At 43.4% G+C, this 11,996-nt stretch overlaps 1 protein-coding gene and 1 long non-coding RNA gene across 5 annotated transcripts in view; one reads left to right on the top strand and one right to left on the bottom strand.

Annotated features, from left to right (window-relative positions):
- Window positions 1-10,897, top strand: part of PDE8A (phosphodiesterase 8A) — a 169,993-nt gene extending 159,096 nt beyond the window's left edge. For all 4 annotated transcript variants that reach the window (XM_064366196.1, XM_064366195.1, XM_012448936.3 and 1 more), the window contains exons 21-22: window positions 8,370-8,499; window positions 9,589-10,897. In XM_064366196.1, the coding sequence (XP_064222266.1) occupies window positions 8,370-8,499; window positions 9,589-9,695 (237 nt within the window). In that variant the 3' untranslated portion in view covers window positions 9,696-10,897. The remainder of the gene's footprint in view (window positions 1-8,369; window positions 8,500-9,588) is intronic.
- Window positions 1,238-9,841, bottom strand: LOC135270565 (uncharacterized). The gene is made up of 2 exons (XR_010338721.1): window positions 7,117-9,841; window positions 1,238-6,760 (listed from the first exon to the last, which is right to left on the bottom strand). It is a non-coding gene; the product is annotated as an uncharacterized LOC135270565 (long non-coding RNA).
- Window positions 10,898-11,996: the final 1,099 nt, after the last annotated feature.

The following is an 11,996-nucleotide window of genomic DNA, read 5'->3' on the forward strand; positions in this document are numbered from 1 at the left end:
AAGGCTCAGTGTTAACATTCACTTCTACCCGAATTGGTGTTTCAGTTCAATGCAATCCCAATCAGAATCTCAGCAGGGTTTTTTCCGGTAGAAATCAACAGACTGTTTCTAAATTATATATGAAAATGAGAAGGACTTTGAATAATAAAAGCAAACTTAAAAAAATAAAAAGTTCAAAGATATGCCCTATTTGGCTTCAAAACTTAAAATAAGGTAATGTGGTGCTGGCATAAAGATAACAAGTACATCTATGGGACAGAATAGAAATCCCAGAAACAGGACGGGCACAGTGGTTCACTCCCATAATCCCAGCACTTTGGGAGGCCGAGGCAGGTGGATCACAAGGTCAGGAATTCAAGACCAGCTTGGCCAAGATGGTGAAACTCCGTCTCTACTAAAAATACAAAAATTAGCCGGGTGTGGTGGCACATGCCTGTAATCCCAGCTGCTTGGGAGGCTGAGGCAGAGAATTGCTTTAACCTGGGAAGCGGAGGTTGCAGTGAGCTGAGATTGCGCCACTGCACTCCAGCCTGGGTGACAGAGCAAGACTCTGTCTCAAAAAGAAAAAAAAAAAAAAGAAAAGAAATCCCAGAAACAGATCACATTTATATGATCAGTGGCTAATGTGAAATTTTTTCAGCAAATGGTGTTAGGATAATTAATTATTCCTATGCAAAAGAAGAGAATCACAACTCCTACCTCATACCATAGAGAAATATCATAGACCTACATAGCTAAAACCATCAAACTTTTAGAAAGAAACATAGCAGAATATCCTCAGCAACTTGGAAGTGGACAAAGATTTCTTAGATGCAGAAAGCAACAACCAGCCAGGTACAGTGGCTTACACCTGTAATCTCAGCACTTTGGGAGGCCTAACTGGGAGGATTACTTGAGCCCAGGAGTTGGAAACTAGCCTGGGCAACATAATGAAATCCCATCTCTAGAAAAAAAAAAATTTTTTTTTAATTAGTTGCTTGTGGTAGTGGCACTCACCTGTGGTTCCAGCTACAGGAGAGGCTGAGGCAGGAGGACTGCTTGAGCCTAGGAGGTTGGGGCTGCAGTGAGCCGTGATTGTGCCACTGCACCCCAACCTGGACGACAGAGCAAGACTGTGTCTTAAAAAAAAAAAAAAAAAAAGAAAGCAACATCCGTAAAAATAAAATTTGATAAATTAGACTTCTTCAAAATTTAGAAAGTTTGCTCATTCCAACATGGCTTAGAAAGTGAGCAGGGAAGCCACATTGGAGGAAAATACGTACAAATTACATCTGAAAGAACTGTATCCACAGATACACAAAGAACTGTAACTCAGTAAAAGATAAACCACCCAATTTATCTGGACAAGTAATTGTCCAGACACCTCCCCAAAGAGGCTATTGTGAAAAGCCAATAGTCACCTGGGAAATTCAAATTAAAACCACAGTGAAACACCAGTACACACTCAATGGGATGGCTAAAAATGGGAAAGGCTGACAACACCAAATGTTGAAGATGTGGAGCAACTAGAATTCACGCATCTGGAATAGATGTGTAGAATGCTGTACGCACTTTGGGAAGTAGTTTCGCAGTTCTGTTTTTCTTCCTTTTTGTGGTAAAATTTACCATTTTAGATTATCTGGGTTTTCTTCCCTTTATTCTCGATCTTCATGTGCAAAACCAATCTTGCATTTCAGGAATAAACTCCACATAGTTGTTGTGTGTAATCCTTTAACACACTGCTGAATTTGGTTTGCTAGCATTTTTTTAAGGATTTTTGCATCAGTATTCACAGGGGATATTGGCCTGCAATTTTCTTGTAGTGTCTTCATCTGGCTTTGTTATTAGCATAATGCTGGCCTCATGTAATGAATTAGGAAATGCTTCCTTCCTTTTCGATTTTTCTGGAAGAATTTGAAAAAGATTATTAAGTCTTCTCAAAATATTTGGTAAAATTTAACCAGTGAAACCATCCTTTGTTGGGAGGTTTTTGATTACTGATTCAGTCTCCTTGCTAGTCATAGGTCTATTCAGATTCCCTGTTTCTTTATGATTCAGTGCTGGTGGGTTGCATGTTTCTAGTAATTTATTTATTATGTTGGCATACAGTTGTTCATGGTACTCTCTTATAATCCTTTTTATTCTTGTGAAACCTGGAATAATATTCCCACTTTCATTCTGATTTTAGTAAGCTGGGTCCTGTCTTTTTTTCTTAGTCCATCTAGCCAAAGATTTGTCAATCTTGTTGATCTTTTCAAAAAATTATCTTTTGCTTTTGATTTTTCTGTACCAATTTTTCTGTTTTCTGTGTACCTCTGTTCTTTATTATTTCCTTCCTTTTGCTAACTTTAGGTTTATTCTTTCTATAGTTCCGTAACATGTTCAATTAGGTTGTTGATGTAAAATCTTGTAGACATTTACAGCTATTAATTTCTTTCCTATCACTGTGTTTGCTGCATCCACTAACTTCTGGTATAGTGTGCTTCATTTTCATTTGTCTCAAAGTATTTACTAATTTCCCTTATGATTTCTTCTTTGACCCATTGGTTGTTATTAGTCCCTTTGCATTGCTATAAAAAAATACCTGAGGCTGGATAATTTATAAAGAAAAGAAGCTTATTTTGGCTCATGGCTGTGCAGCTGTACAAGCATGGAAGTAACATCTGCTCAGCTTCTAGTGAGGGCCTCGGGAAGCCTATGATCATGGCAGAGGGGGAAGCGGATGTATCACATGGCAAGAGAGCAGGGGGAATTGCCACACTCCTAACCAGGTCACCTGTGAACTCAGAGCAAGATCTGTGTCATTACCATGGGGAGGGCACCAAGCCATCCATGAAGGATCTCCCCCCATGACCCAAACACATCCACCAGCACTGGGGATTATTTTTCAACATGTGATTTGGTGGGGACAGAAATCCAAACCATATCAAAGCATATGCTGTTTAATTTCTATATACTTGTGAGTTTCCCAGTTTTCCTTCCATTATTGAGTTCTGGTTTCATTTCATTGTGATTAGAAAAGGCACTTTGTATAACTTTTGACCTTTTAAAATACACTATTTGTTTTATGGCTTATAATGTGTTCTATCCTAGAGAATGTTCCATTTGCACTTGAGAAAAAAATGTGTATTCTGCTGTTTTTGGGTGGATGTTCTATACATTCTGTTAGGTCTAACTGGCCTAGAGCATTGTTCAAACTATTTTCTTATTGATCTACTGTCTCATTGTTCTATTCATTATGAAAGTGTAGTATTGAAGTCTCCAAACATTATTTTAGAAGTATCTGTTTCTTCCTTCAGTTCTATATATGTTTGCTTCATATATATTAGAACTGTGATATTTGGTACATATATGCTTATAATTGTTATATCTTCCTGATGAATTGACCCTTTTATTAATATCCTTTCAGGCTGGAGTGCAGTGGCACAATCTCAGCTCACTGCATACTCCACCTCCCAGGTTCAAGGGATTCTCCTGCCTCAGCCTCCTGAAGAGCTGGGATTACAGGCGTGTACCACCATGCCTGGCTAATTTTTGTATTTTTAATAGAGATGGGATTTCATCATGTTGTCTAGGCTGGTCTCAAACTCCTGAACTCAGGTGATCCACCCGCCTCAGCCTCCCAAAGTGCTGGGATTACAGGCCTGAGCCACTGCACCTGGCCTGTAACAGTTTTTGACATGAAGTCTATTTTGTCTCTTAGGATACTCACCCCAACTCTCTTTTGGGTGTTATTTTCATGAGATATCTTTTTCAACTTATATATGTCTTGAGAGCTAAGTGATTCTCTTGTATATACAATGTAGTTGGATCATGTGTTCTTATCCATTCTTCCAGTCTGTGCCTTTTGAGTTTAATCTATTTACATTTAAAATAATTACTGATAGGGGAAGACTTTGGCCACCTTGTTAGTTTTCTTTGTCTTCCAGCTTTTCTGTCCTCATTTGCTCCATTACTGCCTCCTGTTGTGCTTACTTGACATTTTGTAATGACACATTTTGATTCCCTTTTTCTATAGATAGTTTTGTTGTGGATACCATAGAGACTGCATAGGACAGTGTAAAGTTACAATTGGTTTTAAATTGATATCAGCTTAACATTAATTGTATACACAGACTCCTATATAGCTCTACCTTCCCACTCCATTTTGTAAGTGATGTCACAAATAATATCTTTATACCTTGTATACCCATTAACATTTAAATTTTTTATGTATTTTTTAAAGTTACAAACCAAAATTATAATAATGCTGCTTTTTATATTATCCCATGTATTTACCTTTATCAGAGATCTTTATATCAACCTAAAAGATTCCTTTAGCATTTCTTGTAGGTCAGGTCTAATGGTAATGAATTCCTCTCAGCTTATGTTTATCTAGGAATGTCTTAATTCCTCCCTCTTTTTTGAAGGACAGTTTGCCAGAATCAGAATTTTCATTTGACAGTTTTTTGTCTTTTTGCACGTTATATAATTTCACTGCCTTCTGGCCTTCAAGGTTCCTGCTGATAAATGAGCAGATCATCTCATTATCTCCTGTTTGTGATGAGTCTCTTTTCTCTTGCTCCTTTCAAGATCCTTTGTCTTTTGATTGTTTGGTTACAGTGTGTCTCAGATTGATCTCTTTGGGTTTATCCTACTTGGAGTTTATTTAGCTTCTTGGATTTGTAGATTCACATCTTTCCCAAATTATGGCAGTTTTTGGCCACTATTTCTTATTTTTTCAAATATAAGGTCTATGTTGCCCAAGCTGATCTTGAATTCTTGGGCTCGAGAAACCCTCCTATCTCACCCTCTCAAGTAGCTGAGATTACAAACATGCACTCCTGTGCCTGTTGGTTATTATTTCTTCAAATAATCCCTCGGTCCTTTTCTCCTCCTCTTCTCTTTGCTGGACTCTTAAGATGTGTATTGGTCCACTTGATGGTTTCCCATGAATTCATTAGGTTCTAGTCACTTTTCTTCATTGTTTTTTCTTTCTTCTGTCTGCTCAAATCTGATGCTGAACCTCTCTGGTGAAGTTTAATTTGTTGTTTTGAGATGGAGTTTTTGCTCTGTCACTTGGGCTGGAGTGCAATGGTGCCATCTTGGCTCACTGCAACCTCTACCTCCTGGGTTCAAGCAGTTCTCCTGTCTCAGCCTCCCAGGTAGCTGGGATTACAGGCGCCAGCCACCATGCCCAGCTAATTTTTGTATTTTTAGTAGAGATGAGGATTCACCATGTTGGCCAGGCTGGTCTCAAACTCTTGACCTCAGGTGACCCACCCACCTCAGCCTCCCAAAATACTAGGATTACAGGTGTGAGCCACCATCCCTGGCCTGTTAGGTTACTTTTCATAATTTCTCTCTTTGCTGCTATTTTCACTGAGTGGTTCATCTGCCATCTCCCTGATTTCCTATAGTTCTTAGTCTGTTTTTGTTGTTGTTGTTGTTTGATCATATTTAAGACAGTCATCTTCAACTCTTTATCCAGTGCCTGTACGCCTTTATTTTCTACCTTTGATTGGGCCATATTTTCCCATTTCTTTGTATGCCTTGTGATTTTTGTTGAAAATTAGGCATTTTAAAAACAGCCACCTCTCCTACTCTTTGAAGACTGTCTCTGAGTCTTGCAGTTAACCCAACAAGAAAGTTTAAAGCCTTCTGAAACATTTTTCTGAGCATGTCTTGCCTGAGTCTGCATATGCATACCCTTAATTCCCCTATATACACAGCTGCTTTCAAATGTCTGAATTTCCCAAAGAGTCTTTCCAAAGAGGGCCTTAGATGATCAGTTGTTGGTCTTCTTCATAATCTCGTCCCCAGATATGCATGTCGGTCATCTCCCTGCAGCTTTCCTGAGCAGTAGTCATTGCTTCTCTACCTGGGAGCGAAGTGAAACAGAGACCAGCCCTATAGGCAGCCCACAGACCTGTCAGAATGTTGCAAATGAGGTCTGCTCTGCTTCCTCCAGTTCAAGGGACACAGTTGGAAACTGGGCTGCTGCCTCCTGCAGACCAAGATTGTACCACACTGGGGAGGGACGTGACGTGGTGGAGGGCAAGGTTAAGTGAGAATATCCTTAAGTTTCCTACTGGTTTGAATGTGGCTTTTCTTGATGAGCATTCACTTGGTTGCTGTAGACTTTTGACTGTTTTCCAGAGTTCCTCTAGGTTATTGGAGCCAGTCTCTCATTTTTTGATATTTTAATGGAGGAATGAGGGCTTGGAGCTTCCTAATCTACCGCATTACTGATGTTACGCTAGTGCTCAGGCTTTGATTTTGAAAGTCATTGAGACACAGTTGCTGCTTGTGTTCCATGGGGTTAGGTTTGCAGGTCCACTCCTTATAGCCACCCTCTCTGTTGAATAGCATGGATACCAAGAGCACCAGGGCCTGAAGGAAGGTGAAGAGGCATCTCTGGTTTCTGTCTGGGGCTGCTTGACTTCATGGGGAATGGGGCTGGAAGACCACTTACCTGGCTCTGCGCAAGGTGCTGTACAGTCTGTCTTATTTTCACTTGGGGCACAAGGGTGAAAAGTGAAACTTGTAGACCCTGCCCTGAGGGTGGGGGTCACAGAAAGGAAGCATCTACAGGTGTGGAGCTCTCACTGGTGACTTAGATGAGTGCCTGGGCCATGGTTTAACTGGTCTCCTTAGCAAGCAGCGGTCTCTGTGAGGTAACTGGGTCCCTGGAAGCTCCATGCACTTGTCACATTGGGCCAAAGAGAAGAAATCTGAGCATGAGGGTCTTCACTGACCTTCAGCCAGCCAGCTGCTTCCATGTGGATGGGGTGGGCAGGCCCTGAGAGCAAAGAGACAGAAAAGCCTCTGGATGCATGAGTGGCTAAGCTGACTGAGCCTTTGCCATGGCTGCCCAGGGAGAGCTGGCTTAGGGTCTAACGCGACCAAGGGAGGGCACATCAGGAGAGTGCTCCATTCAGGGCACTGCTGTTTGAGCTGGACAGGCCAATGGGCTGTGAACTCAAAGCCCTCCCTGCGCCCCCACCCCTTCCCATATACACCACGGCAGAGACTCATGTAAGGCTGACTGTGCTCTTCTGAGACAGCACCAGGGCTAGGGCTGCCAGCCTGTGGCCAACAGCAGGGCCTTCACCAGCCAGTGGCTGCTGAGTCAGCGTTCCCCACTCCTCCTCTTACCAAAGCACATGAATTCCATCTTCTGAACCACCTAGAGCAGCAGGAGCTCGCTCTTCTGGCTTTTGCCCAGTCCCACAGTCTAGCACTGTCCACCTGAAAACAGGGAGCACAGACCTCTCTCTGGCACTTGTAGCCAGCACCGTGAACACTTACCTAGCGTAAACGCACCTTTGTGCACCGTGCTGGGTACGGTGCCATCCTAGGAAAACCTCCAGAGGTTTGCCTGCTGTCCTCAAGTGGAGAGCCCATATGGAGAGCTGGAGTGAGTTCTGTGCACAGAGCAAGATGCACAACTGGTAGAGCCAGCCCTCTGTGTTGGACCAGGTGTAGTAAGGAAGATGGGGAAGGGTAGCTGGTGCACAGAAGACAGGCAATGGAATCAGTGACTTGAGGAAGCCCCGTGCGAGTGCTGAAGCTGGTTCTGTAGAGGTGCGGTCGGGGTAGAGAGATGCTGGCCTGGCACAGAGTGTTCTTGGCCAGGCGCTGAGGCCATGGCTAGGCCCTGTGGAGTAAGGACTAAGGGGAGGAGCTGCGAGTGGTTCTGCCAGTCGCCGGAAGCCTGGCTGTGATGCGGTGAGCTCTGCTGGCTGTTTGGTCTTTTTCTTTGAGGAATGTGAGCCCCTTTTAGTTGTCAGGCCCAGAGACGCAGTGAAATGTGACAGCAGTTAAATTTCACTCCGCACCTTGACATAAGTAATCACCTGCTCTGTGGACTCCAGGCCAGTAGCCATAAATTAACCTAACAGTGCCACAGTTCATACCCTATCATTCAGCAGTATATAGCCAATTACTAATTAGTGTTCTTTCAATAAACCAGTACAGTAAAAATTCCTAAAAACTGGAGCATCTTTATTCTCCAGAACAAGGTTTCCTGAGCAGCTGGCCTCAACTTGGCCCAAATAAACTCTATCAATTTTGACTCAGTTTCTTTAGGTCAGTAGGAACGACAGTGGTGGCTGACTACACTTACTTTTGGGATCTTACCTGAGGAGCTTCTGCAGGGCGGCTTTACAATATTCCAAGTTTGGCTTCAGTCGGGGTGTCCTCAGACCCCCCTGACATGGAGTGGTCCACATTCTGAGAACTGGGTATCTACTATGAAACATGGTTTGGCTGGGTGGGGTGGCAATTGGCTTCTCACCACAAGCCACCTTAGGCTGCCAGGAGAAGCTCTCCCTGGGGGAGGGGCTGCCCCTAGGTGAAGTGGAACCAGATGCTGGGGTCTCCTGATAATGACGTTTTCTGCTTTGCAGACTGATGAGGAGAAGCAGCAGGACTTACCTGTGGTGATGCCAGTTTTTGACAGAAATACCTGCAGCATCCCCAAATCCCAAATCTCTTTCATCGATTACTTCATCACAGACATGTTTGATGCTTGGGACGGTAAGAAATCTTCCTTAAAATCTCACATTTTCCTTTAACTGATGGGGAACCGCAGCTGAAACAACGGGGTTCACTTGACTCTAGAATAGGATTGGGGGCCTAGGCTTTTGAGAACGAGAGAAGTGAACCATCACCGAGGGCCCCTGAGGGCTGGATGTTCTTTCTTAACACCCCTGGCAGGCACAGGTGTCGTTACGCCTGTTTTATAGATGAGGGGATTGAACTTGGGGCCCCACAGCTTGTAGTAGAGCAGCCAGGGCTCAAAAGCAATAGTGCTGGCTCCACAATCCGCGGTGTTTCTACACCAGCCCTTTGCCCGCCGCTGGCCCCTGCTTCTCCCAGCCTCACTCTACACAAGACCAGAAGGACTGGTCTGTCTCTGACCATGTCACCCTCCTTTAACTTCAGGTGGGGCACGGGAGCCTGTCAAATAAACCAGAGAACAGGATCCACTGATATTCCGTGGGCATCTTCACTCTGAGGGCTGCACCCTGGGGGAGGGGCTACAGGGCTGATAAATGTCCAGATCCAGTCAGGAAATAAACCCGTGTCTCAGAGAGGCCGTAGAACTGCGATATGCGACTAGGGAGGACTGAGCAGTGGACATAGCTGCGGCTTTGGGGGAAACTGCCAGCTCTGCAGCTCGCTGCTGCTGGGACTAAGACCAGATGCCTGCATTTCCAGGCTGCAGGTGGAAGGAGATGCTGGTGTATGTGAAGCACGCACGGAGCGAAAGCGAGCGCACAAGGCCAGGCCAGAAGGTGGGGGGCACACGACATTTTGCTTTCTGATACCCCAGGCCCAGAGGTGTTGGTTGAATGGCAGTTGAGCACATTAACCACCTTCTGTTGTATTGGCCAAAGTTACCAGCTCAGGAGGTGGCCATAGAGGAGGTGCTGGCATTGAGGACAGGGTCTAACTTCAGTCAGCCATGGCTCGTTGAAGTTGCTGGGTGTGTTTGCCCAGGTCTGTTTAGCCTCACACAGATGCCTGCTCCTATCTGTCACTCTTGAAAATGCCCTCAGCAGAAAGCCTAAACCCGTAAAGCGAGGCTGTAAAAGGATATCACATTCCCATCTTTCTCTCCAGCCTTTGTAGACCTACCTGATTTAATGCAGCATCTTGACAACAACTTTAAATACTGGAAAGGACTGGACGAAATGAAGCTGCGGAGCCTCCGACCGCCTCCTGAATAGTGGGAGACACCACCCCGAGCCCTGAAGCTTTGTTCCTTCGGTCATTTGGAATTCCTGAGGGCAGCCAGGGTTCTTGGTCCTTTCAGTATTAGGCAGAACAGCCCCCTGATCTGCATAGCCTGTGAAAGCACACAGGGACATCATCAGTAACCTTCTCCGCCACCATCCGATGCCATTACCGTCAAGCGAGACTTGGCCACGATAGCCTGGCCTGCTGCAGGAGCTCTTCAGAAAGGCACGTGAGAACCACGGATGGCATCTGCTTTCCGTTAAAACACAAGGTCTGGAGTGCCCCTGCAAAGGGTATTGATGGATTTGCTGCCAGTGACAGAGCATGTGCGTTGCAGACCGTTTCTCTCAGTATGTTCAGCACTTAGGAACGGCTAATGGCAATCGGATCTTTAGCAGCTTTTTCACATAGAAGGTGCAATCGCTCACTTTGGAACACTACTGAGAGTGACTTCTCTTTTAAAATTGAGTAGCAAATGAAAAAAGAAAATTTGAAGTTGATTATTAATATCAGTTATTAAAATGTTTTATTTATTTTCTATGAATTTTAAAATACTTCAAAGCCAAAGCCAACTTCAAATACCATGACCAAATTTACATGATTCATATTCATTATGCATTACTGGGTATACAGACTTATTTTCATAATGCAAATTAATATGAAATGACATTTTTACTGCACTATAGTAATATTTGTGTATGTTAAACTTTTCTGATTGAGGCTAATTGGAAAAAGCTGGGGTCTTAATCTAAGCGCTAAAGAAGGCTGCTTCTACTGTGGGGAACCCAGGGCTCTGAAACAGCTCTAGCCGCCTACTGAACTTCACAGGGAACTCCCCAGGGTCAAATTAGACTCTTCTTGGTTTGCAAAGAAAAATTTTTTCTAAAATTTTATGATTAAATTTCCAAAAGTTGACCCTGTTTTACACCGTTTCTACAAAATATTTCTTATAAAAACAAAGAACAAAAATGGAATGCTTAATGAATTCACATTTTATAACCAACCTGTTTTTATCTGCAGTGGGAATCTTTGATGCCAGAATTTATGAAGAGGTTCTATATCTTCACACTTTGAATAAGCATAATACCATAAAAAAATGACACTTGACATGTCAGCGTGTTTGTCATTTCATATAAACTCAATTTGTTTTTTCCCAGATAAAAATGAAATTAAACCATTTCTTTTTAAGAAATCATGTGTTATCTTTGTGGGGAGTTTTTTGTTTTATACTTATAATATTTATTTAAAAAAAAAAAAAAAAGACCAGGCACAGTGGCTTATGACTGTAATCCCAGCATACTGTGAGACTCTGAGGTGGGAGGATCTCTTGAGCCCAAGAGTTCAAGACCAGCCTAGGGAACATTAGCAAGACCTCATCTCTACAAAAAATGTAAATACTAGCCAGGCATGGTGGCATGTACCTGTGGTCTCAGCTACTCAGGAGCTGAGGTGGAAGGCCTGAGCCCAGGAGTTCAGTGCTGCAGTGAGCCGTGATCATGCCACTAGACTCTAGCCTGGGCAACAAAGCAAGACCCTGTCTCTAAAGAATATTCCCTACTTTACAGAAAAGTTTGGTAGTTAAATGACTTTTTCAGGGTCACACAGGGCCAGATGAATACGTTGAAAAGTACTCAGAATTAACTTCAGTTCACCGCCTGGTACCTCAGAATGGGTACCGAGAGAGAAAAGGCACACTGCAGAGCTGGCAGGGGGCTCTCAGAGATGGCTCTTGGGTACCAGGTACCCACTCAGCTGTCAGGACACTCTGGAGGGCTGACAGGGCAAGCCCTTTGGGGGTCTCTGTTTAAGGAAACAAAGGCTTTGTCCTATGTTAAGACATTTGACCTGAGATGGTAATTGTGGACTGAGCTGGGAAGACGGGTCTGTCCCCTCCACCAAGTGCAAAGAAAAACGGAAATGAACCACACAAAGAATTCAGCCATCTTGAGGCAGAGATAGCAGTGCATGCAATATATGGAATTTGGAAATGGAGCAGGTGAAAACTCCTGTGCTGATCAGTGCCTGTGAATAGCCACTGTACTCCAGTCTAGGCAACATATGAGACCCTGTCTCTAAAAAAAAAAAAAAAAAAAAAAGAAAAGAATAAAGAAAAAGAAAGAAACTAAGGTAAACCAAGACAGTTTAATAATAGATTTGACAACCATATTAACAGACATTCTAGAGATGAAGAATATAGTCATTGAAACAGAAAACTTCAGTGTCTAGGTGTCACAAAGACCAGACGTGACTAAATAGGGAATTTGTAAATTGGAAGACAGTGAAGGGACTCA

This window comes from Aotus nancymaae, unplaced genomic scaffold (assembly GCF_030222135.1).
Source record: "Aotus nancymaae isolate 86718 unplaced genomic scaffold, 86718_ANA_hifiasm-v0.15.2.pri h1tg000064l_0, whole genome shotgun sequence".
NCBI lineage: Eukaryota > Metazoa > Chordata > Mammalia > Primates > Aotidae > Aotus > Aotus nancymaae.